The sequence below is a fragment of the Lagopus leucura genome, unplaced genomic scaffold, assembly GCF_019238085.1.
Source record: "Lagopus leucura isolate 7727_CA_CO unplaced genomic scaffold, USGS_WTPT01 Super-Scaffold_100045, whole genome shotgun sequence".
NCBI lineage: Eukaryota > Metazoa > Chordata > Aves > Galliformes > Phasianidae > Lagopus > Lagopus leucura.
This window is the reverse complement of record NW_024962292.1, coordinates 3,327,416-3,351,368: the sequence shown is the minus strand read 5'-3', so window position 1 is coordinate 3,351,368 and position 23,953 is coordinate 3,327,416. Positions and strand designations below refer to the sequence as shown.

Here is a 23,953-nt window from a genome sequence, read left to right as displayed (position 1 = left end):
ATGTGCAGAACAGCAAAGACCAGAACTGAAGATGAAGGGGAATGATTCACTTCACAGGGTTTTAGCAAGTTTTCAATTGCCTGTTTTTTGTTCAGGGTTTCTATGTTAATATAGGATGATACCACACTATACACTGGCTGGCAGAAATTAATCTTGTCACGAATGTACTTCTTTGAGAGGCTGAGCCTCCCTGAGCTCTTAATTTGAGCTGATTTGACTGTCTCATTATCATAGCAGCAGATTTTGGAATAGCAAAGTTGAACCTTACTTGAACTTGTTGGCTACCTCAGCACTGTTTTTCCTTCTCCTCCCCACCTCCATCCATGAATAATAATACCAGCATCACCTTTTTTTTTTAATGCTGCTGAGGCCTCCTAGTAACTGTTTGCTCAACAAACACAGCCAACATGGTGCATTAAAGAGCCTGATTTGTGTTTGCCAAAGATAGAACTTGTCATATCGGGGAAATGCTCCATTTTGATGTCCTGGGAAACACAGGGCTTTCGGTCAAGCATGCAGTGCCTTTATCTCGCACATCGAACAGGCTGTGAGCATGAGAGCTTTGGGTTTTGCAAAACACATACCGTGTGTGGACGGGGGCCAGGTCGCTTTGTTTCCCTGTTCTGAGATGCCATTGCAGTTCAGCTGAGAAGTCCCAGGCTCGGGCTGCTGTTTCCATCTCAGACCATGGCTCTGCTCGGCTCATACTCCCCACTCACTGCTGTGATGAAGATCTAGCGTGTTTCAGATGCTACCATTAAAACTGTACTTGGCCAGCAGAAAACAACTCAGCCCTCTGTGCATATGGCCCATAACAGGTCTGACTGGGCTCTGCCTGCAGCAGAGGCATCCATCCCTTCCTTCCCAGTAACTCTCCTCAGGAAGAACACAGGCGGGTGGGAGCAGGACTGCGGTGCCTGCAAAGGAGTCCTGCAATCCAGTGCAAGGTCAGCCACGAGCCGCCCCGTGGGCTCACTGAGCCGCTGGATAAAGCTCTGTTTCTGATCAGGTTGCATTATCCCTAACGAGCTCTGGCAGACACTTCAGCACTCTGCTCTTCCACTGAGACAAACTGGTAAGAGCCACCTTCTGAGGGCAGCGCTTAACTCTTTCCATGTGTGCCTGCTTGCCTACAGAAAAGCCTAGGCTCTATTTGGGTCCTGAACAAGGACCCACATTGCTCACGCAGATCAGAACAATGCAGCCAGTTACAGATTGGGGGATTACACCATGGACAGTGTGAGCTGTGCTCTGTAGGAGACGCTCCTGGGGCTGGCCGGTCCTCAGCATGTCGGCAGAAATGGCACTATTTCTGTTCTGCTGTTTGGCCTCTTGATGGCTACAGAACAAAATGCCAAGAATCTCCTACAGCGCGAGGTCTGAAAGAGATCCCAGCATGCTTCTAAGAATGCATTTGAAAATGATAAGTGGAGAAAACCCAGCACAGGGACAGACCCACTGCAGGGTGGGAAAAACAAACCTTAGGCTGAGTGCCATCTAAAAAGGACAAAATACCAAAGGAAGAAAAAAAAATCTCAGTATGCCAGGTATACGTTTACAGGAATAACAAAGGGATCTAGGAATAACCTTTAAATGGATGGAATTGGGCACAGAACAGATGTGAGTGGAAGTCCCTGCAGCTGAGGCTCTCCATGCATGATGTGAAGCTGGCAATCCCCAGGGCAGCCCTGAACAGCTAGGCTCATCAGGGAAGCTAATATTGACTTATTGTTTTCCTTTACTTCTTAGAGAGGAAAAAAAAACTCCTAACAGCAGCTGTGCTGGAGCCGTGTGTCCCAATTAACCTTCTGCAAGTAGGGTCAATCTGCTCTCCCCTGCATCCCCTTTAGAGGGCTCAGAGCGTGTCTGTTCCCATGGCCACTGTCCCTTGGGAAGGAAAGGAAGGAAGAAAGGTGCCATTCTATTTATGAGATAGTTCTGCTTTATGGCGCTACCCTTCGTGCAGCCTGGCTGAATGGTCCTTCTTTTCTTTTTTTTTCTCCTTCTCTCTCATTTTTCTGTCAATTGATTGCTCACTGCCAGAGGGTATTATTGGCTTCAAAAGCCTCATTTTCTGGTTCCTGAACTGCTCATGTTCTCCTGGCTCATTGCTGCTGTTGGAGGTCAGATCTGAGTCCCGGAGTCATTAGGCTGTTCTGGGTTTGACCTTGAGAACTTCTAAAGCTCACCCCATCTCATGATGAGCACCTTTGAAAAACTCGTTGGATCATTTCAGACACACACTTTTAAAATAACACTCAGTGACCAGAGACGATCTGATTATTTTAGAGGTAAGTGGAAATAAACTGGAACCACACCACTGCCAGGTTTCGGAATGCAACTGACTGGCAGCATTTCTGAACAGCATTCAGTTTGGCTTGGTGCAGAGCTGGGGGCTCTGACAGCACCCCTGAGTCCCAGCACACATGGAAAACTTGGTTCAGATCTCTAGAAATGCAGCAGTTCCATTCTGGTCTCAGCTCTTGCTATGGATTAACGCATATAGAGCAAGATGCAGTTCTGTAATTTGCATGAAAACTGTTCTGGTACAGGTGTTTTGGGAAGGGTTTCCCTCTGGATTGGAAATTCCCAAGCTGTAGCTGTCAGCAGCCATCCAAGCACAGGGGAAAAAAATTAAGTGGTGAATCCTGATCTGTGCCTTGCTGTTCAGTTCCACCCTGCATAGCTGTGTAAACATGGAGAAGGGGTAAAAATGCCAAACGAAACCAATTACTTTCTTAATTTAATACCTTGCTTCTTTCTCCTTGTACTATTCCACGGGGTTATCTTGTTCTCTACAGAATTGTGCTGGCAAAGTCCCATGAGATTCAAAACTTTGAAGTGAGGTGTCAGCACTTTCTGGGCAGGAGCAGTCCAACCAGATCAATGCGTATCAGGTTGTATGTTAGGAACATTTACTTCTCAGAAAGAGTGATCAAGCATTGGAATGGGCTGCTCAGGGAGGTGGTGGAGTCACCATCCTTGGAGGTTTTCATTAAAAAGATAGATGTGGCACTGAGCGGCATAATTCAGTGGGCACTGTGGGTATGGGTTGATGATCTTAGAGGTCTTTTCCAAACATCATGATCCTATAATTCTATGAATGAGCAGCCCATGGGCTGGGGTGGGGATGGGGACTGAGTATGAGCCCAGCAGGGCAGGGAGCAGATGCCCAGTCCGTGCAGACTGTTGCAAGGTGGATGGGAGGAGTGCTCCATCCCTTCTTTCTGGAGGGAATAAAATGGACTCAGATTCACTACTGCTGCAGCTATGCTTGGCTGAGGATGTGCTCAGGTTTGTCATTGTTAGCTAATTTCCTCTTATGCTTTGTACCTTTGCAGAAGGAATAAATAATGCTTTGTCTGGATCCTGTGCCACTGCAGATGTGCCAGGCAGGCTTCTGGCTGGAAGATGCTATAAGGAGACCAGGCAGGTCAGGCTCTGCTCCTACGGAAAACACAGAGGTGCCATACACACTGTGCAGCCAGACTTCACCATCTCCCTTCCCAGAATTATGAGTGTCTGCTCAAAAGACACCGAAGCATCAAAGCAATGAGAGGAGCTGCTCACCTGGGAAGACACCTCTGTGCCCTCCCATCCTGCTCTTATCACAGATCATTAAAGGGAGGCTCAAAAACTTTCAATTGAGCCTTGGGGGCAAGTTGGCTGCCAAAGCAGATAGAATTGGAGTATTCTGACTGAAAACCTGCTCTTGAAAACACGAAGAGCAACTCAGGCTCCGTTAGACCTGCATGTTATACATGATGCTATTGAAAACCAAATAAAAAATCACAAACACTTGGTAAGCAGCAGCAGCCTGGCTATACTGGGGGCTGTGTGGGAAGGAAAGGCTGCTATTTAAAGATGCCTTAATCAAATTCCATCCCATCTACACTTCTAGGTTTTGCTCCAAAATCCAGTTAAACCACCGAGCTAACATACACCATAGTTAGCAAAGAAAACAATGAACCAGAAAACACACGTTCCTGGGTTATTTCACTGCTCTGTAAGGAAGCACTGAAATGCTGATAGTTTACCTCTGAAACCCCTCAAATAAAACAGGTCTTGAACATTCCTGAATTATTACCAACAAGAACGGTGCCATGCCTGCAGGAGGGCTGCACCAGGAGGGTTTTGCTGGGCACAGAGCTGGGGGCATGGTGCAGTGTCCCCACACAACGGCACTGCACTAAAAAAAATCATTTGTGCAGGCTTGGATGCCCTGAGGAATCCAGGTCAGGCCCAGTGTTTCTCCAAAGTCACTGCTCACACAGAGCACCATCAGCCCATTTCCCTGTGTGAAGATGGTGCAAAATGCAGAAGAAATGTGAAATACTCAAAGAGATCACAGATTACTGCTAAAAGAGAATCTGTTGAAGAAAAAAATAATCAGAAGTTCCCTGTGTTTGGAGCACATTGTCTGCTGGTTCAAAATCAGGCTCTGGCTGATGTTATTTTGGGGGATTTAAACCAGACTCTTGCTGTTATCGTTTCACTCTTCTTGGCTTTGTTGCTGTTTTTCTCTTTTATCATTCTGAAGAAAAGAAGTCAATTAGAGTGTTCTTTTTTGGCAGTGGAATGGCTGTGTGAGCACCACGTGGACAGTCTCCAGGTGGCACAGTGTCTCAGTACATGGGCTCCTTCCCACTGCTCTGAATCAGGTACAATGTCAAGGGGATTTCCCTCCTGCAGCACAGGAAGCTTTATGGACTCTCAAGGTATATCCTCGTGCTAAGCACCTGCATGGAGCTCCAGTCACACAGCCAAGAGGTCACGCAGCCTGGAGGTGGCCCCAGGCAGAGGGGACAGGAGCCTGTGTGCACATCCCAGCCATCCCTTCATTGTTGTCCATCCTTCATGAAACCTATAACTCTCCCTCCAAAGCAGACTCTGTGTTACTCTGCATGATGTCTCTATGTACATGCACAGTGCTGATGAGCCTTCCCCTTGCCTCCCCCTGCACAGGACCACCTGGCTTTGCTTGCTGCAATGTCCCCACAGATGATGTGACTGTCCAGGTTACGAACCAACCTGGCTCCAACATGCCCACAGCATCACGCGATGAGAGCCTGACATCGTGCACATCCTCTCCCTCACAGTCTCTCATTCCATCACCAATTAGCTGCCTACAGGCACAGCACAGACTGCAGTCTTACAGGCACCTGCCTCTGAGTGCACTTTAATTGCCCCCTGAAGGCCCTGCATCCAAAGGTATCAGATAATTTACAAACCAACTTTCAATGCCTATATTTAAAAAGGTGACCCTAGTTTGAGAAAAGATTCTCTGGGGCCAACCTGTAATTTGGAAATGTTTAAACATGGATTTAAGTAACCCTGTAAAATAATGTGATGCCAAGCAAGAGCTTTGGGTTAAATTATACCCCCAGGAAAATCATAGTGTGTGAAGGCAGCTGCTGGAAGTTGACAGGGCCTTCATTATGGCAGCCCCGGTGGGTGATATGGCAACAGAGGAATCAGCTGGAAAATCTCTGCTGGGGGGGCAGTGGTGAACCCCATGTGCTGATGCACGTCCTGCTGTGAGCTGTGCTGCTGGGGCTGTGTGTTTTTGGGCGAAACAGCTTCAGAGAAGCCAACAGCTTCAGAGGCTCCTTCTCCTGGTTCAAGCTCCTCCAGAAAATAAACACAGAAACTGCTCTGCTCAGTGTTTCTTGACATAGAGCCACGCTCTGCTGTGTTGCTTTGTGACAGCAGCACTGCAAAATGCGCACTCCTCATGCTGCTCTGCTCTGACACCCCCAGTTTGTGACTTCAAAGCTGCACATTCCCCTCCTCAGCCCTTTCCCACTCCATCAGAGTATAAAATCACAGAGCTCCGCAGCTAATGGCCTAAACAAATGGTTTAATCGCAGTGATGTAAGAAGGAGTGAGGAGCATGCAGGATGGAAAAAATGCTGGATAGACAGTAAGCTTAATGAGGTAATGTGTAAAGCCAAGTTTTCTAACAGACAGAACGTGGCAGAGCTGGCACGTATATTGAAAGGGACATAAAAACGTAGACAAACAATAGCCGTGGTTGGCCACAGCTCAGTTTACGCAGTGGAAACATTTTTTCCTCTGAAGGCAAAAGGGAGAAGTGCAGAAGACTCATTGAAAGCTCCATTATTGGTAGTGCAGACCCAGCATGGCCACAGGAGATGCAGAATGCCTGTGCACAGGCACCCTGAGTTCTGAGGCTGTGCCAGCACCAGTGTGATAAGCTTGCCAGGGCTCTGCTGGCATGGCCAGCATCCATCCCTGCGAGGAGAGGGGACTGAGAGGACCAGTGCCCAATGGCACCATGGGTTGAGTAAAGGGCAAACTGGGTTTCTACCTGCTTGCTCTTACTGGAGAAATCAGTTGAAAATTCCTGGCGGTGCACTCAAAGAGCTACCTGTTTCAAACTGCCATAGCAGCCAATCTGCAAGAGCCATTCAATTCTCAAGCATTTTCCCCATTTTGGAGTAGCTGTGAAAATTAAAACCAGTAGTTCCAGCTGATTGCATATAGTGCACGCTCAAATAGCAATTACTGGTGAAACTTTCCTATGGCTGCTGTAGAATTTGGACTTTATATAATCCAAGTAATAACATCAGCCACAACCAGACAACTTGCTCTGATGGCACTGCTGCTGTGCCCTGAGCAGATTTACACAGTTCAGTGCTTTGCAGTAGCTTAGCCAGCACTAAAAACATAAGAATTTAGTTATTAATGTCATTTTGCACTGAGATAGTGTGCAGGATCAATCTATCGTGCTAAATCTACAAGCTCCAAACTGTATACATAAGGTATACTGGGGGATTTGGAAAGATTAAGAATAGCTGCTAAGTGTCTGCATGTGTGTATAACCACTGATGGCTTTATCTATGAGTTACCTGCTGCTGTGCAGGAAAGGCAAAGATAAGGAAACCCGCTTGGCCTGCCTGGGAGCAGCAGTATGGGACATGCTTATTGCTGAGCTCTGCTTCTCTGGTTTGGGGCAGTGCAGCCCTAAAATATCATCTCAGCCCAGCTGGAGCTCAGGGCATCCCATATTTCTGCCATCTGCTGTGAGTCTTCTGCTTCTATGGGACGCTGCTGATGAATGAGCCATTCCCAGGTGAATGCAGCCCTGCTTGAGGTGTGGTGAATCCCATAATCCCCCCAGGATTCAGTCATCACCTCCCACAGCCCCAGCCAGAGATATTCACCGCGACCCCAGGATCAGCAGCAGGGCAAAAAGGAAAGGATGCTCCACAGGACAGCGAGAACATGATCAGCAGTGTTAGTGACAGCAAACCTGGATGCACTCTGTGCTCCAAAGTCTGTGTCACTGTAGAGTACCTGGGCCAGTACTACCTTCCCCAAACACCCATAGCATGTGTAACCACGCCATTTATAAAAAGCATCCTCTGAAAAGATTTTCCTACAAGGTAAAGGCCCATTATGAGGACTTCCTGGCTTACATGTCTGTATATAGCAGCAGTAATCCTATTATGCTTATCCTAAACTGTCCTCCACCGAACAGTGAAATGAACTTTACAGAACACTAGAAGCTTAATTAAGCCTCCAAACCTGCTGTGAGAAGCACAGTTCTGCCTCTGTAACCTCATGGTTATCGCAGCAAACACAGGCAGCACACCTGCACCATACACACACCCAGTGCTGCGTCCCTGCCTCTACTCAGCTTGTTCTTGGGAAATTCAAGGCAAGTCCTTTGTAGGAAGTGTTGTCCCATTAATTCTTTATCACTGTGAGCCCAAATCCCTGCACACATCCGTGTGGCAATAACTCTGCTCTGCTAAATAGCTGTGCTGAGGCTGAAGAACACTCGCTCATGCACTTCTGTGTTTTCATTGCTCAGCTGTGCTTCCCTGCAGCAAGGATAAATAAAAGTGGAAGTGATCAGCCTGGCCGTTGTGGGGGGCCTGTGCAAAGCTTTAAAGAAGCAATATTACAGCAAAAGCGAGTAATAATGAGCTGGGTTGCAGCAGCCCCTGTGCCTCTGTGCTGTGCATCAGCACAAAGCTTCTGAGCTCCCATACCGACCTAAGAACTGAGCAGCAGTGTCCAACTGTGTGACAGGTGATGGGGCAGATTTGGATGTCCTGGCCACTTCATTTCAGCTGCATGCTCCTACATGCCCACATTCATGTTTCACACTTATCACTTTTTCACACAATTCATGCTTGATAGTCCTTGAATCTCTCCGAAGAAAACCAAGCACCTGTGAAAGCTCTTGCTCAAAGCCAAAGGAATGCAAGAGCACACACACAGCAGTCAGAAAGGGCTACAGGGATGATTATCTTATGACCAGAAAGGAGTCTTTCTGGTGCTAATAATACCACAAATAGTGCTCTAAACCCCTGAGGACATCACAGTGCCAGTGCAGTGCCAGCCACTGTGCATCCAGCAGGGCTGAACCCATAACCATCACTGAACACAGATTCCTGGGAGCTTTCCCCTTCCTTTTCCCACTGCAGGGCACCTTGCAGGATTAGCTGTAGAAATTAATATCCTCAGACACTTGCTTTTTGGGGTAACAGACTGAGACAGGCTAAATATTTTGTGTTCTTGTCTTGCCTGGCTGGTAACCCAGATACTATTAGTGAAGCACAACTGGGTCATGAGAATTAATATTAGCATCTGCGTTAGTTGCTTTATTTACATCACTGTAGCTGTCAAAAGTTGTAGGTAGCTTAAAAGGAGTCTGGTTGATTTATGTTGACAGCAGCAGGAAAATAGCTGTGTCCACAGGGCTGGGGTTTAGGACAAGGAACAGGAGCACGGGTTTTGCCAGAGCTGTGCCACGGCTGGGGCTGGACTGAAGGCATCAGGTAGAAGAGATTCATTCTTAATTCAAATCATTGTTTCAGCAAAATTAAGGAATTAATTAAATCTTCAGCTCAGTAATTATGGAAACCTCAGCCATGGGGAGGAATGCCTCTTTCCATATGTCTCTGTGTCAGTGTCCAGGGACATCCTGCTTGGAGCAGATAGTGATGGGCTGTAGTGTTGGGATGAGTGTGGTCCAACTGCTAGAGCTGGGCATCTCTGTATCCAAGATGTTGAGAGGCTGTTGAAGGAGCTGGTTGGGAAGTACTGTCCTGGTGTCAGGAGAGGGGACTGTAGAATGGAGTGAGCTTGGGAGTTGCTACTGCAGTGTAACACTGCAGTGAGCACCTTCTGCATCCCTGTAGCCATCATGGGTCTATCATTTCACTGCATACACAGAGAGATCACCCTGCTGAAGAGTTCATTTATCAGGAAACTAACCAAAGCAGAAATGACACCTTCCACAGTGGGCACTAGAAAACATTGTTAGGATCCTCTTACATCCTTGTCTCAGTTTTTATATGGACAAACACTTAAGCAGTGGTATCACCAACAAAGGCAATGTTGGTTTTCAAAGCATGCAAAAACATATCTCGAGGAATCAGATGGTCCTGGAGCCAGAGGTTCTGCTCTCTGTTGGATTTCAATACCAACGGCTGTTGAGCTTCACTGCCTTCAGGAAACACAGGTTGTTATCTGAGAGCTTCATCAGCACACAAAGATTGCAACTGTAAAAGTTCATACAAAGCAAAACTAGGACTTGATATCCAGAGGTCCCTTCCAACCACTACAATTCTGCAATTCTATGAAATTTATCTCAGAAAAAGCAAAACTCTCCCTAGGACTGAGTAGGTAGCTGCTCCTCAGACCTGCAGCAAGTTTATGAACATCTTTCAAGGAGATGTAGGAATTTCTGTGAAATTTCCAGTTTTCACTTGAATTAGCATCCCTCCCATAAACCCCAGTGCCAAAGAGTGGCAACTCCTGCTGGTGTTGCTCCAGAGCACAGCACTAATCCCTCCTGCAGCTTCCCCATGATTGCCTGCTGACACAGCCATCCTGTGTCTCCTTTCTGCTTCACACATAGGAAAAAGCAAAGCTTTTTTATCCTTAATCAGCTCCTGGCTCCATAGGTGTTCCCCCATCAGTCATTTCCAGCAGTAATCACAGTGTTAGGTTCTTCTTGCCTTGCACTAAATCTAGACAATTCCCTACCCGCCCTGTGTCAGCATTGCTCTTAGATCTCCAAGGGAAGCCTGAAGTAATTATGAAATGGTGCTTTCTTTGCTGGCAGCTTTAACAACCCTCCGACTGGCTCTTTGGACGCTGTCCTGCCAGCTGTCACTCATACGTTCTAGAGGCAAATCAGTAAATATTACCTCACCTTGTCTAAAAATCCCACAGAGGACTTTTTAGCAGATGATTTGTTGGTGTTGGCATGGCCCTGAGTTACTGATTTCATCTCCCCCAGCAGCACCCAGCAGCCATTGCCCACTAATAGAGAGAGAGGTGGTTCTGGGGTGAGCACAATTTTCCTAGCACTCCCAACAGGGCAAAGGAAATGAATCTGCAAGACGTGGGAGGCCTGATTGGAGAATGAATTGGGTCTGCTCTGTTGCTCCCTTCATCACTGTTGAGGGGCTTAGAGTGGCTTTCCTCATCCTGCGATCCTTGAGAAGAAAAGTGTAAGGAGAACAGAAATTGTAGGAAGAACTGGTGGGAAAAAGAGTCAGCCCAAGCTGGTCATTTCTGATTGAAAGCTCTGTTTATCTGCTGGCTTTAGTTTTGCTAACTGTACTTTTTAATTTTGGCAAGGACACACAGAGCCCAGGAAAGGAATGCTCTGTGTATATAATTATAAATCAAAATATAACATAATAAGTAAAATGAGCACTGAAAACCACCACTCACTAACTGCATATGCCATCCACATAATAGTTCCAGCCCATGAGTCACCACTTGAATTGAAGAGGTGCAGCAGAGCAGCCGAGGGCCAGCTCCATAGGGGTAGCAAAGGCTCTAAAACCTGTCATTGCTTGTGCCTTGTGATGAAGCCAACAGCTCTCAAACCTGGCTCCAGAGAGCCCATACTCAGTGGTGTCGTACCCGGCTGCCCAGTCGTGCCAGGCTGGGCATTTCGGTTTCCTGAGTTACATGGGCAAAGAGCTAAATAGTTATGAAATGGTATCATGGAACTGACCAGGTATCAGCTGTAATGGACAAAAGATATCCTGGCTTGGGGTAGAACTGAATACCTCTACACTATGCATCTGGGAGCTTTCAGGAGATGGACAGCTACATGAGGGCAGGAAAAAGGAGAGAACGAGGAAGGGTTGACACGTGTCTGGGTTTTGGAAATGTCTGCTGAGTGCACTAGCAAATGGAAACACAAAAGTCAAAGGAGCAAGGAGCAGAGGAGAGAGGGTTGCACTGGTAGCCTTAGTGCCCTGGTAATGAGCAGGAGAGTGTAAAAGGGCTTTCCACATGCACATCAGCACAGACCTCTGTGACCTGTATGTCTTCAGTGCTTGTGCATCAGGAACTTACAGAAAGCAGCACTGCAAAATAATTCAGTGTAAGATGTTAGGGTCCTTTAGTCATAACTCATGGTGACTTCATAGCAGCTCTGAGCCAGACAGTTTCCCTGCTGCTGGCAAGGCCATGTGTCTTTGCCTTTGGATTGCTTCACTCCCCGCTGGGATTCAACCACCTCCACACTGGGACACATTGGGATTTCAATAAGTGAGTAAGTGAGAGAACCAGCACTGACCTGAGGGCCTTCCCTGGGAGCTGCGAGCAGCAGCATCCTTTGGCTGAGCTTCCAGACATTCATGTATTCACAGAGAGCTGTTAATTTTTGAGAAACGAGCTGAGCTTCAGCTAGTATTACTTAAATGGAGTGGATGGCAGAAGGTAGGCACCTGAAACCTTAATAAAATCCCTAGCCAAAAGGTGTGAATATTTCACTCCTCTCATAGAGCAGCTGTGCTCAGTAACAAAGGCACCAGTTGCACATGTAGTCATGGATTGGCCAGAAACAGAAAAGAAAGCCATTTTCTGACTTTATTTTTTTTTTTCCACAGGATTCCAGAAAATCTCTGCATCTTTTGGAAACATTAGCAACAACCTGAGAAGCTTAAAGCATTTCCTTCCCAGTGACTTCTGTTCCTAAAGTGCTTTACATTTATGTTGTGTTTGCTAATGGCAATAATAAGCACTAAACCCCATCAATCTGAGAGTGAGACTCCTTGTCACCTTGCATGTGGTTTAAGTGAAGCAGATTTGTTTACGGTGTATTAAGGGCATTGGGAGGTTGGAGCATTTTTGCCAGCTGCTCCCTGTGATATTTTGGCAGCTCTCAGGATGTCGTTGTCATTCGCAGCATAGCTCGAGATGGCTCTCAGAAGGCCAAGGAAAGGCAGCCAGGCACATCTGCACCTCCTCTGGGGTTCTGCACACCTTACATGCTCCACTGTGTCCACTGCAGGGAAATCCCACATTTGCAGTGCCTTGGAGCACAAAAGGTCTCCATGTCAAGGAGCTCCTCTTATTGAAAGCAAGCAGCAAAGCTGAAGAGCAATGATTTGTTATCTGTTTTTTTTCCTTTTTTTTTTTTTTTAAATTAACATTCAGTAATTCTAAACTTTCTTACTGGAAGCTTTTGAACTTCTAAGAAATTGTATTAACCATGATGCTGGAAATACAGTTCTTTGCCCTTGGGCTGAACCTGTGCATGGACTCTTTGGGGCTTTCTCACAGCACACCTGCTTCATGCTAAACCCCGTACATATGATCTCTCTTTGTTTTCTTTTGCAGGAAATTAATTTCTAAGCCTGATAGTGGCTCCTTCATCTGGTGGCCCTCTATGGTTCTCCTAAGACCTCTGTGACATACAGAATGACATTTGGCTTCCTTTCTTGCACAGTGAATTCACTTCTGATTTGCTTCTGCAAAAACAATGCCAAAGTGTTTTTATGGTTTGATAATATGTTATATTTTGTGGGATTTTTTATCTCAATTGATAGTGCCTCTCAGAAACATTACACGTTTACCTGCAAACTCTGGCAATATACCATGTATTTTATCCTGTGAAAAGCCTCATCCAGTTAATGCACCAAGGAGTTAAAATTGGCTAAGATACTGATTATGATCATTTTGTTGCATTATCTGTTCTTGACACTTCAGCACCTGATTACAGGCAACAGGACTCTCGGCAAGGCCTATAAAGAACCAGAGCTATCGCCAGCATTGAGCAGGCAGCAGGAATTGCACAAGACTGAAAGACTTGAGTGTGTCGACAGACTGAATTTATCTTGGTGGCAATTTAAGTTGATGAAACAATCAGTTCCACCACTTTAAAGAACAAGCTTTTAAAACCTCGTCATTATTAAAGGTTAAAAAAAGCTGTAGTCTCTCAGGTAGCTCTTACCAAAGCAAAACAGAGTGCAAATTAGTATAAATTGGTGCCTCAACACAACTGTGTAATTTGCATTTAGACTACTAAGAGTCAAATGCAAATCTCACTTTGCCAGATGCGATGCTACATTCAGACTGGTTCAGCGTGTACCAGAATTCTGCTGAGTCAGAAAGGCATAAGTAGGATAGGTAGGAGATGAGAAGGGGATGAGAAGGGGACACATGTGGATGACAGAGTGCCCAGGGGAGAGTAAGTCACAATGGAGAGGAAAAACAGCTTTTGCTGCTAAAGCACAGGAATGAGAATTGGGCAGTCTGGGTCCTCTTCCCAATCATGGCATTTTGGATCTGTTCTGTGACCTTGGGTAAATAATTTATTCTCTTTGTGCACAGTTTCTACATCAGTAAAACAAGGTTAATACCCACTGCCATAACGGGACAGCTTTTCTTGACTTGGGCGAAGGAATGAGTCTGGTCAGACTTTTGCACACAACAGTCTGTGATGTGCTGAGAGACGCTACAGAAGATAGTAGTGCGGGGAATGACTGCTCCTTTCAGCTAGGAGCAGCAGGGCCTGGAGGACTGCAACCACGGGAGCAGGAGGAGACACTCCAGGTCACACTGCAGTGCAACTGGCATTTTGCATTTTTCTTTACCAGATAAGCAACATGAGGTGAAGCAAAGTGAGCTCTGACAGCTTCAGAAGCACCATGAGAGGAGTAGATATTTTTTGTGTTGTTCTGCAGCTTCCTCTGTGACTAGCTGTGTTTCCACTCTATCTTGAAATCCATACTGCTCTTTTGAAAGGCAAAAAGCAATACCGTATTGTACTTCTTTGAGTTTATTCAACCATATGTAGTGCATGGTAGATGTATTCACCTTGGAAACTTACTAGCTGGCAAGGGGCAACGTGAACACCAAATACAGCAGCTTGGTCTGTCCACATTCTCAATGCCTTTTCTACTGAAGTTGCTATTCTCACAGTACAAGACTCCTCTCTAGCCTAAGTAACACATGCCCTTACAGAACTTTGTTTTCTGTGTTTCAGAGCCACATAAGCCCACCGGAGAGCAACCATTTGCACTGCATTGCAACCCAGACTATCTATCTGCTCATCTCAGTAATGTGGAAATCACACTGCCAGATGTGGAATATTCATATAAATTTCAGTGTCTTGATCAACACTGCAGTTGATGAAGCTCACAGTATGGTTTGACCAACTCACCAAATTTCTGTTGAACAGTCAACTTTTGCACTAACACACATGAGAACAGAATTTATTTCCACATTACAAGAAACCCTTTTATGACAAGCTATAAATATGCATAATCTGTGTAAAGTACAGAGTCTCTTTCATGGCAAGTCCCAGCAGAGCACCAACTACAAATTACTTGTACTACTCACCCTACTATTTCTTAGTGGTTTCAAAACACGGTGCCCAAATCATTCATTCTGTATGAGTGCTGGCCTGACTCCCTGTGAAACAGTTTGCTTTAATTTCAGTGCACAATCAAGAGAAAATTCAACAACTCTTAAGTATGCCATGACCATTAGGTGCTTTGCTCTGCCCTACCTCAGCAACAAGAAGCACGGAGCTGAGCTGATGGGACCTGGCTTGGGTGGCACAGCACAGAGGCACTGCCTGCTCTGTTCACCGAGATGATAAAAGAACTGCTCCGTTCCCTGCAGGGTGTAGTTTTATGCGCTGCAAAGGTGAACAATAAACCAGCTTGGACAGCAGATCACATCTCCTGGCCATATAACAATGAACGACATCCATATATTTTTAGTGAATTGCTTAGATTTCTCTATCCTTCAGAAAAGAGAAGCTATACACACATATAAGGCAGCTCACATTTTAGGAGCTTCCTATTATAGATGTCATTCCCAATGGTTAATAACTCATCCAAGCATGACTTGAGTAGCCCACATCATCAATATTAAATGTGACATTTACTATCAAGAACAAAGTTTTGGGGCTGCTGCCAGCCCCACTCACTGAGCTGTAAATATTTTGATCATCAAAGAAGAGGAAGAAAGAAGGAGCTGATCGGCCTGTGCTCACCCCAATAGAATTGGGGACGAATTGGAAGTTTGCACAGAGCCCCAAGGGCTCAGTGACTGCAGGAGCACCCTTGGATGGGTGAAGTCAAGGCAGGTAGCAGTGCTCCTGAGGCCCTATGGAGACCGGAATTCTGATGAGTGTGCAAATGAGTGCAGGGGAGCAGTGCAGGAATCTCTCCTGGCCTCAAACACCCTACATACCAACAGGTCCCTTGAATGGAACCACATCACCTTCCTTCCTGCAGAACAGCCAGTTTGGCAAGGAATGCATGAAATATTTTGACCTCTTTGACCTTTACAGGTATAATTTGCTCACGGCTGTGTTCAGCCTGGAGCTGCAGCTGTCTGGGACGTCTGAACATTAACTAAATCACACACATTCGTTTATGTCTGTAAACACTTTGGTGTCTCCATGTTTACTATGCAATGCTGTTGCTAGAGCTACTTTACAGTTGGGTCTGTTTGTTGCAGCGCTGCTAAATATTACACAAAGGTACAAAACCAAGAAACTGGTTCTTTACAATGTGCTATCACTGCTGTTATACTGACACAGAGCAGTGGAGAGAAAGCTCAAGAGAAAAAAGGCCTTTGGCATTATCCGGGCTGAATCTAACCGCTGCAAATGCACTTATCCTCTACAGAGCAGCAGATGGGCTTGGGAAGTTTTCATACCAAGAGGGGAATTAAATCACAGGTGTACACAAAGCACAAGAGCACTGAATACTGCCTCTTGCTTTTTCACTCTTACTTATATGTATGTGTGTATATGTATATACACACACATACATATATATATATATACTTTTTTTAGGACGGGGCAGTGCTGTGTCTTGTCTGCTGCCTGTCCACTTTCTGAAGTGGAGGTGGAGCAGAGCTTTTGCTTCAGCTGGGAGGCAGGGGTACATCGAGAGGTCGGGGTGCATTGGGAGGTTGGGATGCATTGAGTGGCACTGCTGAGTAATGAATCATTCAGCTCAGCAGATGAGCTGAGAAACAATATTTTGACTTGACCCAAAATATTTGGTTCTGACCAAAGAAAAAACTTTGCTTTGTGCTAGGTTACCAAAATCAAGAACTATTTCCAAAAAGAGAGGATATTTAAAAAATATCAGAAGAGACCACTTCCTTTCACGACTGTCCAAATAAATGTGTAGACATCCCTGAAGGACACATCTCACTGCTGCAACCTGAACAGCTCCCCATTGCTGCCAGGTGTGCAGTGTCCCCTCTCCTCCTGAACCTGGGAGACACATGATTTGCTAAAAAATGTCACTCATTTATAGCACAGAATCAGAGAATCAGAGAATCATTAAGTTTGGAAAGACTACTAAGATCATCTAGTCCCGCCATCACCCCATCTAGTCCACCCATACCCCCAAGAAGTAAGGAAACACCAAAGAGCTGTCAGTGAATTTCTGCTTTGATTTTTCTTTTTTTTTTTTTTTTTTTTTTTTTGGTTGTTGCTTCAAAGTCCATTAAATAGGAGAGGAAGATTTCTGGAGAAGCACCAAGCGTGTTTTCATGACAATGACCTTCTAATTAGACATGACAAATAAGTACAGAAGGTCTCATTGTTATGGAGTGGCAATGTATAATAAAGACTGCAAATACCAAATAGCTTCATTACGCCCATTATCATCTTCTATCATTGTTTAATTGTGCGTATCAATTTTTAATAAAGAAACTTCATGTGCCTGTGAATTAGTTCACACTGAGAGGGGCTTTTGTTGATTGCAGACACATCACCAGGGCAGCTGGGTCAGCTGGTTGAAAGCAAGGTGGAGCAGAATGAACCATCTTTGTTATTCGGGGCTGCATGATGAACAGAAACACTGGTTGTACTTTACTCAGTGTCACTTAATGCTATTAGTGTCCTGAACCAGAGTGATTTTACTCCTCCTCCAAACAATGACGAATGATGCAGCTGGACAGAGCTGAGCTATTCACTCCAATGGTAATTGCTGCACAATGATATTAAAGAAGCATTCACCAAAATCTTCCCTGGTTAATGATGTTTAGCTCATTATTAAATGCAGCTCATTAGTGTTGGAAAGAAGGCCATTTAGCAGCCATCAGCTTTGTAATACCACTGAGTGTCTTGCAGTGACCAGGCTGCAGGGGGGATGGCACGTTTTAAAAACATATTTTCACTTCAGAATAAAAGTGGAAATTTGTCTGGCAGTGTTTTGAAAAGAAATAAAGTCAGATACCATTTGAGTCTCACTTCCCTCTACAACTCTGGGAACGGGCATCTCCTTCACATGAGATGAAATTGCACTCCATGAAAGCTAAAGGCTCATCTTGTCCCCTCCTGCTCCCTGCTGGGCACACCGCAGTGCCGCTCCTTGCCCATCCCCAGCTTCAGAGCTGACCTGCAGGGTCCCTGCCCAGTGCAGAACCCCAGGACCCAGGGCTCCCTCCCTGGGGCTGAGCTGCTTACACAAGGGGTGGCTGTGCAGCTGCAGGAGGCTCAAGTAACCCCAGGCTGAAGGTGAGGCCAGATGGTGCTCCACTTTCGAAGCTCATTAGGAGAAGGTGTTTTGTGACTCATGTCTAATTCCACATTAATGTTCCTCAGGGCTGCAGGTACAACTCCTGGCCCCTCTCTGTGGCTGGAGTTCCCCTTCAGACCCTGCTTTGTTGATGGCAGCAAAGTTGCTTCCGAAGCAGATTATTTCAGGTAAAGAAAGGAGAAGGTGTGAAAATGAAGAGAGTGGGAGGGTGTGTGTATGAGAAGCAGGGAATGAGAGCTGATGGTGATCTCTTGGTGTGGGTGGACCTGCAGCCCTGAGCCAGAGCAATGCTGACTGGACATCTTTACAATCCTGAACCTGGAGCATCAAACAAACAGTTTGAGAAACCCAGCATTACAATGCCCATGTAATTCTGTTGGCCATCCTGCTGCCACAGATCATCTCCATTTGTTCTGCAGAAGAACGAAGCCAGGGACTGAGGGGGAAGAGACACAAACCTCCTGCAAGGGCTCTCTTGGGCTGGGGAAATCTCAGTTTTTATGACTTGCTAATGATACCACCTTCCCCCTTCCACAACTCATCTCCAGACAGGTGCAAGCAGCGTGCAGCATGCAGCTGGTGGCTGTTGTGTAGAGCAAAGAGTAGCTGCCCCATCGCTGCAGTGTGGGGCTGCTTGCCATCTGCAGCAGAGCTATCCTGATGTTGCACACACACTGCTTGATTAACCAGCAGGTAATTCTCCAGAAAGAACAGAGTTGTGCTGTACTGTTGACAGGTACATCCACAGAGCTGGGTATAATGGCAGCCCCACACCCATACTGTGCTGTAGGTAAATGCAGCATCCACCTTGGGGTGGTGGGGACAGAACCCCCCCAGTTCACACAGAGCACCTGCGTGTTCTGCTCCATGTGGAACTCTGTCCTCCTCAACTATGGTTACTGAGAGCAGGGGGGAGTACTAACTCACATCTTTTGAGCTAAAAATGGTATGGTGTAATGTCAGGTGATAAAACAGACCACTCATTTGCCCTGGTTTAATTAAGATAATGAGAAGTGTAGGATGATGAGATATAGTTCTAGACAGTGGGAAAAAAGGAAAAAAAAAGGATGAAGAGCAATTACATTTGGAACAAAGAGAAGTCTGTGGAGTTAGGGGCTGGGGAACAGGCTGTGACTGAGGTGATGTCTACATGAGATTTATGGGTACCCAAAATAGGCATGGGCAGGGCTGGGTGCTTGGATTAGTTCAGTAAAGCAGAAAACTTTTTAGTTTAAACAAAGTCAGTCCTTTTCTGAGCCTCATTTTTGTCCCAGTCAGGAGCCCACCATGATACGGGTTCAATGAACATATTGTCTGGGTACTGAGCATGTTCCCTGTAACAATGATAGGAACAGGAACACCAGCACAACAATGCACCAAAAGCAGCATGTCTGCATTTACCATTTTATAGCAAATACAGTTTGCTTTTCCTATACCTGCCTTTCAAAACATTGCTTTGAAAAAAGAGACCCTGAAACCACACAGAGCATTTCCCTGATGCTGCAGCATCCCTTTGAGGACAGCTGGAAAATGTATTCGAGGAAATCCCAATTACATGCTGCAAAAGGAAAGAGGGTAAACTCCAAATGGGTTTGTATGTGCAGGCTACATAATTTGCCAGCACCATAATTAATTCAGATCACTTAGTTCTACAAGCAGTCCTTCAGCAGTGTAATTAAGCTTGTCAGTGGTCAAACTGGGTCTGACTTCAGCATTAGAAGAGCAACCAGAGAGAGAATAACTAACCATGGGAGCAAAGGGGAGAGTTTAGAGTAGAGGTAGTTGGTCAATATTTGGGTGGCATGAGACTCATTATATACCTCCTTAATAAGCATGCATTTTATTTCTGTTCTGCTGTGTCTAATTCACTTCTCTGATGTTGTATTATATTGCATTTCTATGCAGTTTTTATAGGTTGAGTCCCAAGAGCCATAATTTATTGACATTAATTCATAAATCTTTAAAAGGGCAAGAGAGACTGACTTAATCAGAACGAATCATTTCCCCTTTGTTTGGACTTGTTTAAAATCACTTCTGTTCTACTTGATACAATTTAAGTGACTAATTATGACTTGATTTTCTCTCCTCCCAATCCTTTTGATTCATAATCATTGCTTTCAGTAATGAATTTCCCATTCTTAAAGTGCCATTAAAGACTTGATCTTCTCCATAAATACTCTTATTTATGCAAGTATCCCATCGACTTCGGAGAGCATCAGTGATTAATTCACAAATAATTTATATGATAAATGTTGCTTCCCCTCCTCTTGCAAACTGCCTGTGGGTGAATCAGAAATTTCTCAATTAGTCATTATTCAGAACTATTTTTCTGAGTAAATAATATTTGGCCTAAAAATTAACTAGCTATGACCAAGGTGAAATCATTGGTACTCTGTTGGTCAGCATCAGGAGCCACGTGGCCTCATTTCAGCCCACAAAAAGGAGGATTTTGATAGCCAACCTCCACTGAGGTGATGGAGAATATAACTTTTTGATATACAAATTGATAGTTATTTCTGGCTTATTTTTAATTATGTATCTGCAAGCCCACTTTGAAGTATTTTAGGCAAGAGTTACATAAGAACAAAGTGTTGTTATTCCTTCACGTGCCCTGCTTTTCCCCAGGATGGTGCTCCTTGCTCTGGGGCTCAGCACTGCACTCACAAGCTGTGTTTCAATTTCTGCTCACCAGGCTTAGAATAGGGACTTGCAATTCAGGAAAAGCCACAAGTACTGATATGGGAAGAATGAATTGATTTCACAGTGCCAGTGTCACCACCCTCTTCCTTCACCACTTGCTGTGATGCCCAGGGCACTGCACATGTATGGTGTTGGGCACATGGAGACTCCCAGTGACAGTCATCACATGGCAGCATCTGAGGACTTTGAAATCTGGCAAAGTGAAGACTTTATTCAAAGCAGGCTGCTGTGAGCATCTGCAGGGCCAAGTTAAGTGGAGTGCGTGATCTGCAGAGAGAAGCTTTTTATTTGTTGGGAGATTGGATCATTATCTGACATTGAATTCCAGACAGCCACTTACTCTCCTCTTTCTGTGGAGGGTTTTGCACTCTTTGGACTCAGTACTGTATGTAAACAGAATTGATTAAGCTCCTGAGAAGATGCTCTTGCAGCAAGGAGAACGCCAAAGCTCTGCAGACTGAGGTTTTCAGGGCACATGAATCTATCCTCAAGAAAAGGCCCTTTTCATGGAAAATCCTTCTCAAGTGAAGTGAAGTGCTCTGGTGGCTAATAGAAGCCTACCTGATTTGACTGAAATGATTTTTTACATCTTCTCTCCAACCTGTGGTCCTTGCTGGTTGCCATGGCAAATGAAAAGATGAAACCCAGGAAGAATTTAAAGGAGAACTTCACTAAATTGATATTTTAGCCATAGAACCTGCTCATTCACCTGGCTTTGACAATGGGAGTGTTGACTTCTCCTCGCTGGCCTCACTGTTAAATAATTAAACAGTGGTACTGATAAAGCATCTGTTACAAATTGACTGGAGTCAATTTGCCGCCAGATGGAGGGCTGAGCTGAGGGCAGTTTTGGGGACTTTAACTGGCTTAGCCAGGCAGCAGAGAAGAGGGAAGAGGTCTCAAAGGCTCATTAGCATGTATATGGTGCTGAGAGTTTCCCACTGGATTTTATGACCCTGTCTCCACTTAGCCACACTGGGGGGAAAAAAAAAAGGAACATATCTATTATGCATAAATAACCTTGTTGCCATGACAGCAACAGTATCTGCAAGCACTAGGAGTACAGTAAGCTTTTAGGTAAATGAGAAGAAACACCATGCTCATAAAATGAATATCCCAGGTTAACCAGGTGAAGAAGAACTCAACTCATCTGCCAAAGGGCAGAAAGCTGGATAGGTATCTTTTCTTTAAAAACAAACAAACAAACAAAAGAACTCAACAACCTCTAAGCACAATGGATAATTTCATCATCATGCCTTTGGAAAGAAACCAATCTCGGAGGCATAAGCTCCACTGGAGAGCACACTAGGCACACACACCATCGGCGGAACAGAAGGAGCACCTCCATATTCATCGCAGCTCCTCAACTACCAGAGCTTGCTGCAGTACACACCGTGCACCTGTCCTCTCCTCACAGCTGCTGCAAAACTGGTCACTAGTCTAGGACCTCATTTTCCTACAAGATTTGGCAAGTCCCCAGTAGCCATTTTTGACTTTCATGAATGAGCAAAGAACTGTGACTCACCCATCGTGACGGCAGCCAAACTGTAAATGTGGACACGGGCACCAATGTTACCCATTCCCAGGAGCCAGGTTTGGTCCATGCCAACATGGATCAGTTACACAATGGTTGATCCAAAAGGTCGCATTCATCATCATCTCCTAGAGCAATCAGGAAAAGATGGGGCCAGAGGAGAGCTCTGAATTTCTGACTCATGTTTGCAGTTAGCTGCCTTTTGCTTTTCAAGATCCCATGGAAGAACAGCAAGAAGTTGAGTGGGTTGCTGACACTTTGTGGTGGGACAAGTGTTTATTTTGCATTCTTATTTATTTATTCATCTCTAAGAGGTAAAGGAATTGCAAAATGAATGCTGACACAAGTTTTATTTTGCACGTGTGCTTTATCAAACCCTACATTTTCAAAGGGTGAATCAGACCAAGAAGGCCCAGAAATGTTGCTCTGCCCAGTGCACAGCATTGCTGAATCCTGAGGCCAGGATGCTATCTTTGCCTTGGTAATCCTGTGCTTTTGAAGTCTAAGGAATAGCAATGTTGGATTTAGTTCTAGAAGTTCTTTTCATTAGGTAGAGAACCTCTGTCAGCTCAGGTGCCCGTTCAGCATCAAACATGGATACCCTTAGGTTGGGTTTCTCTTGCCTTCCCTACACAGCCTCTGTCTCCAGATATATGCTTAATAAGCTTAATGACCCTGATAATTTCAGGGCTGATCTGCTATTCAGCACCTGCAGCAACAGCCCTGGTATCCATCAAAACTAGGGAGAAATCTCTCTCCTACGTAGTATGCAAAACAAGCAAGCAAGAAAACACACCAGAGGCTCCCCTAATCTCTGACGTGTTGTTTTAGGGACTTTTTCTTAAAAATATTTTTGAATAGGAGCTGCAAATATGCAGAGCAACTAAGATTAATGGCCTTAGTTTTATCCCAAATATGCATTGCTCAATCTCAGTTTTGCGCTTCTGGAAAATTATTTCTGCATTAAGAGATCTCTGTGATGTTCCTTCTCCGCAGTGCTGCTCTCCATTCCTGTGACTGTTTCCATGACCATTGTGCCCAGCATTGGTGAACTTGGCTGGTGACTGGTTCCAAATTTATTTTTAAATACCATTTTGCACTGCACAATCACTGGTGCCAACACAAACCTCTGCTGTGCCAGATGGGGGATAGAGGCCAATGGGTTATTCCTGCTCTTAGTCTGGGATGCAGAGGAGCCATAGCCCCTTTGTTTGCTCACTTTGCTGGCATTGCTGTGTCTGTGAAATGCCTTTGCTGGCAGGGAGCGTGCATGTGAGCTGAGCCCTGAATGTGACCCCACTTATGCGAACTAATGACTCTGATTTTTCCATGCAGAGTACTGAAAGAGAAAATTTCCCTCGTGGAACATTTCTGCCTTCCAAGAAGCAACTCCAAAAATATGACACAGAACAGAGACCCTCAATAGATCCCACTATGGGAATTACTGGAGTAATAGGATATATTTTCCCCAGAGAAAAAACAGTTTTTTGCTAAACCATTTTTAGTCCTTATAGACAAATGCTTTTGCTACTTATGTTTGAAAAACAAAGTGTAAATCTTTCTTCCATACCATTTTCTGATCCACGGCTCTTCTTCTTTTTTTTTTTTTTTCTTTCCAACTGTCTCTTAACAACCCAGACATTGTAGGAAAGTTATTCCTTGCCTAAAAAGCATCTGGGCTCAGAGCTGCTCTCACAGCATATCGCAGAGCCACTTCTGGCTGGGGCTGCAATGCTCAGTCTACCCACACTGCACTGACCTGGGGAAAGTGAGGAGTACTTGGAACTGGAGCACACTAAGACCTGGAAAGGGAAGGGAAGGGAAGGGAAGGGAAGGGAAGGGAAGGGAAGGCAAGGCAAGGCAAGGCAAGGCAAGGCAAGGCAAGGCAAGGCAAGGCAAGGCAAGGCAAGGCAAG

The 23,953-nt window shown here is 45.2% G+C and overlaps 1 protein-coding gene across 2 annotated transcripts in view; it reads right to left on the bottom strand.

The window, feature by feature from the left end:
- Nucleotides 1-23,953, bottom strand: part of KCNB1 (potassium voltage-gated channel subfamily B member 1) — a 101,525-nt gene that overhangs the window by 14,547 nt on the left and 63,025 nt on the right. Inside the window, exon 1 of one of the 2 annotated variants that reach the window (XM_042884827.1) lies at nt 585-657. The exons of the other annotated variant lie outside the window; for it this stretch is intronic. Coding sequence (XP_042740761.1) covers nt 585-635 — 51 coding nt within the window. The 5' untranslated portion in view covers nt 636-657. Of the gene's footprint in view, nt 1-584; nt 658-23,953 lie in introns of those variants that run through there. 2 annotated transcript variants of the gene reach the window in all.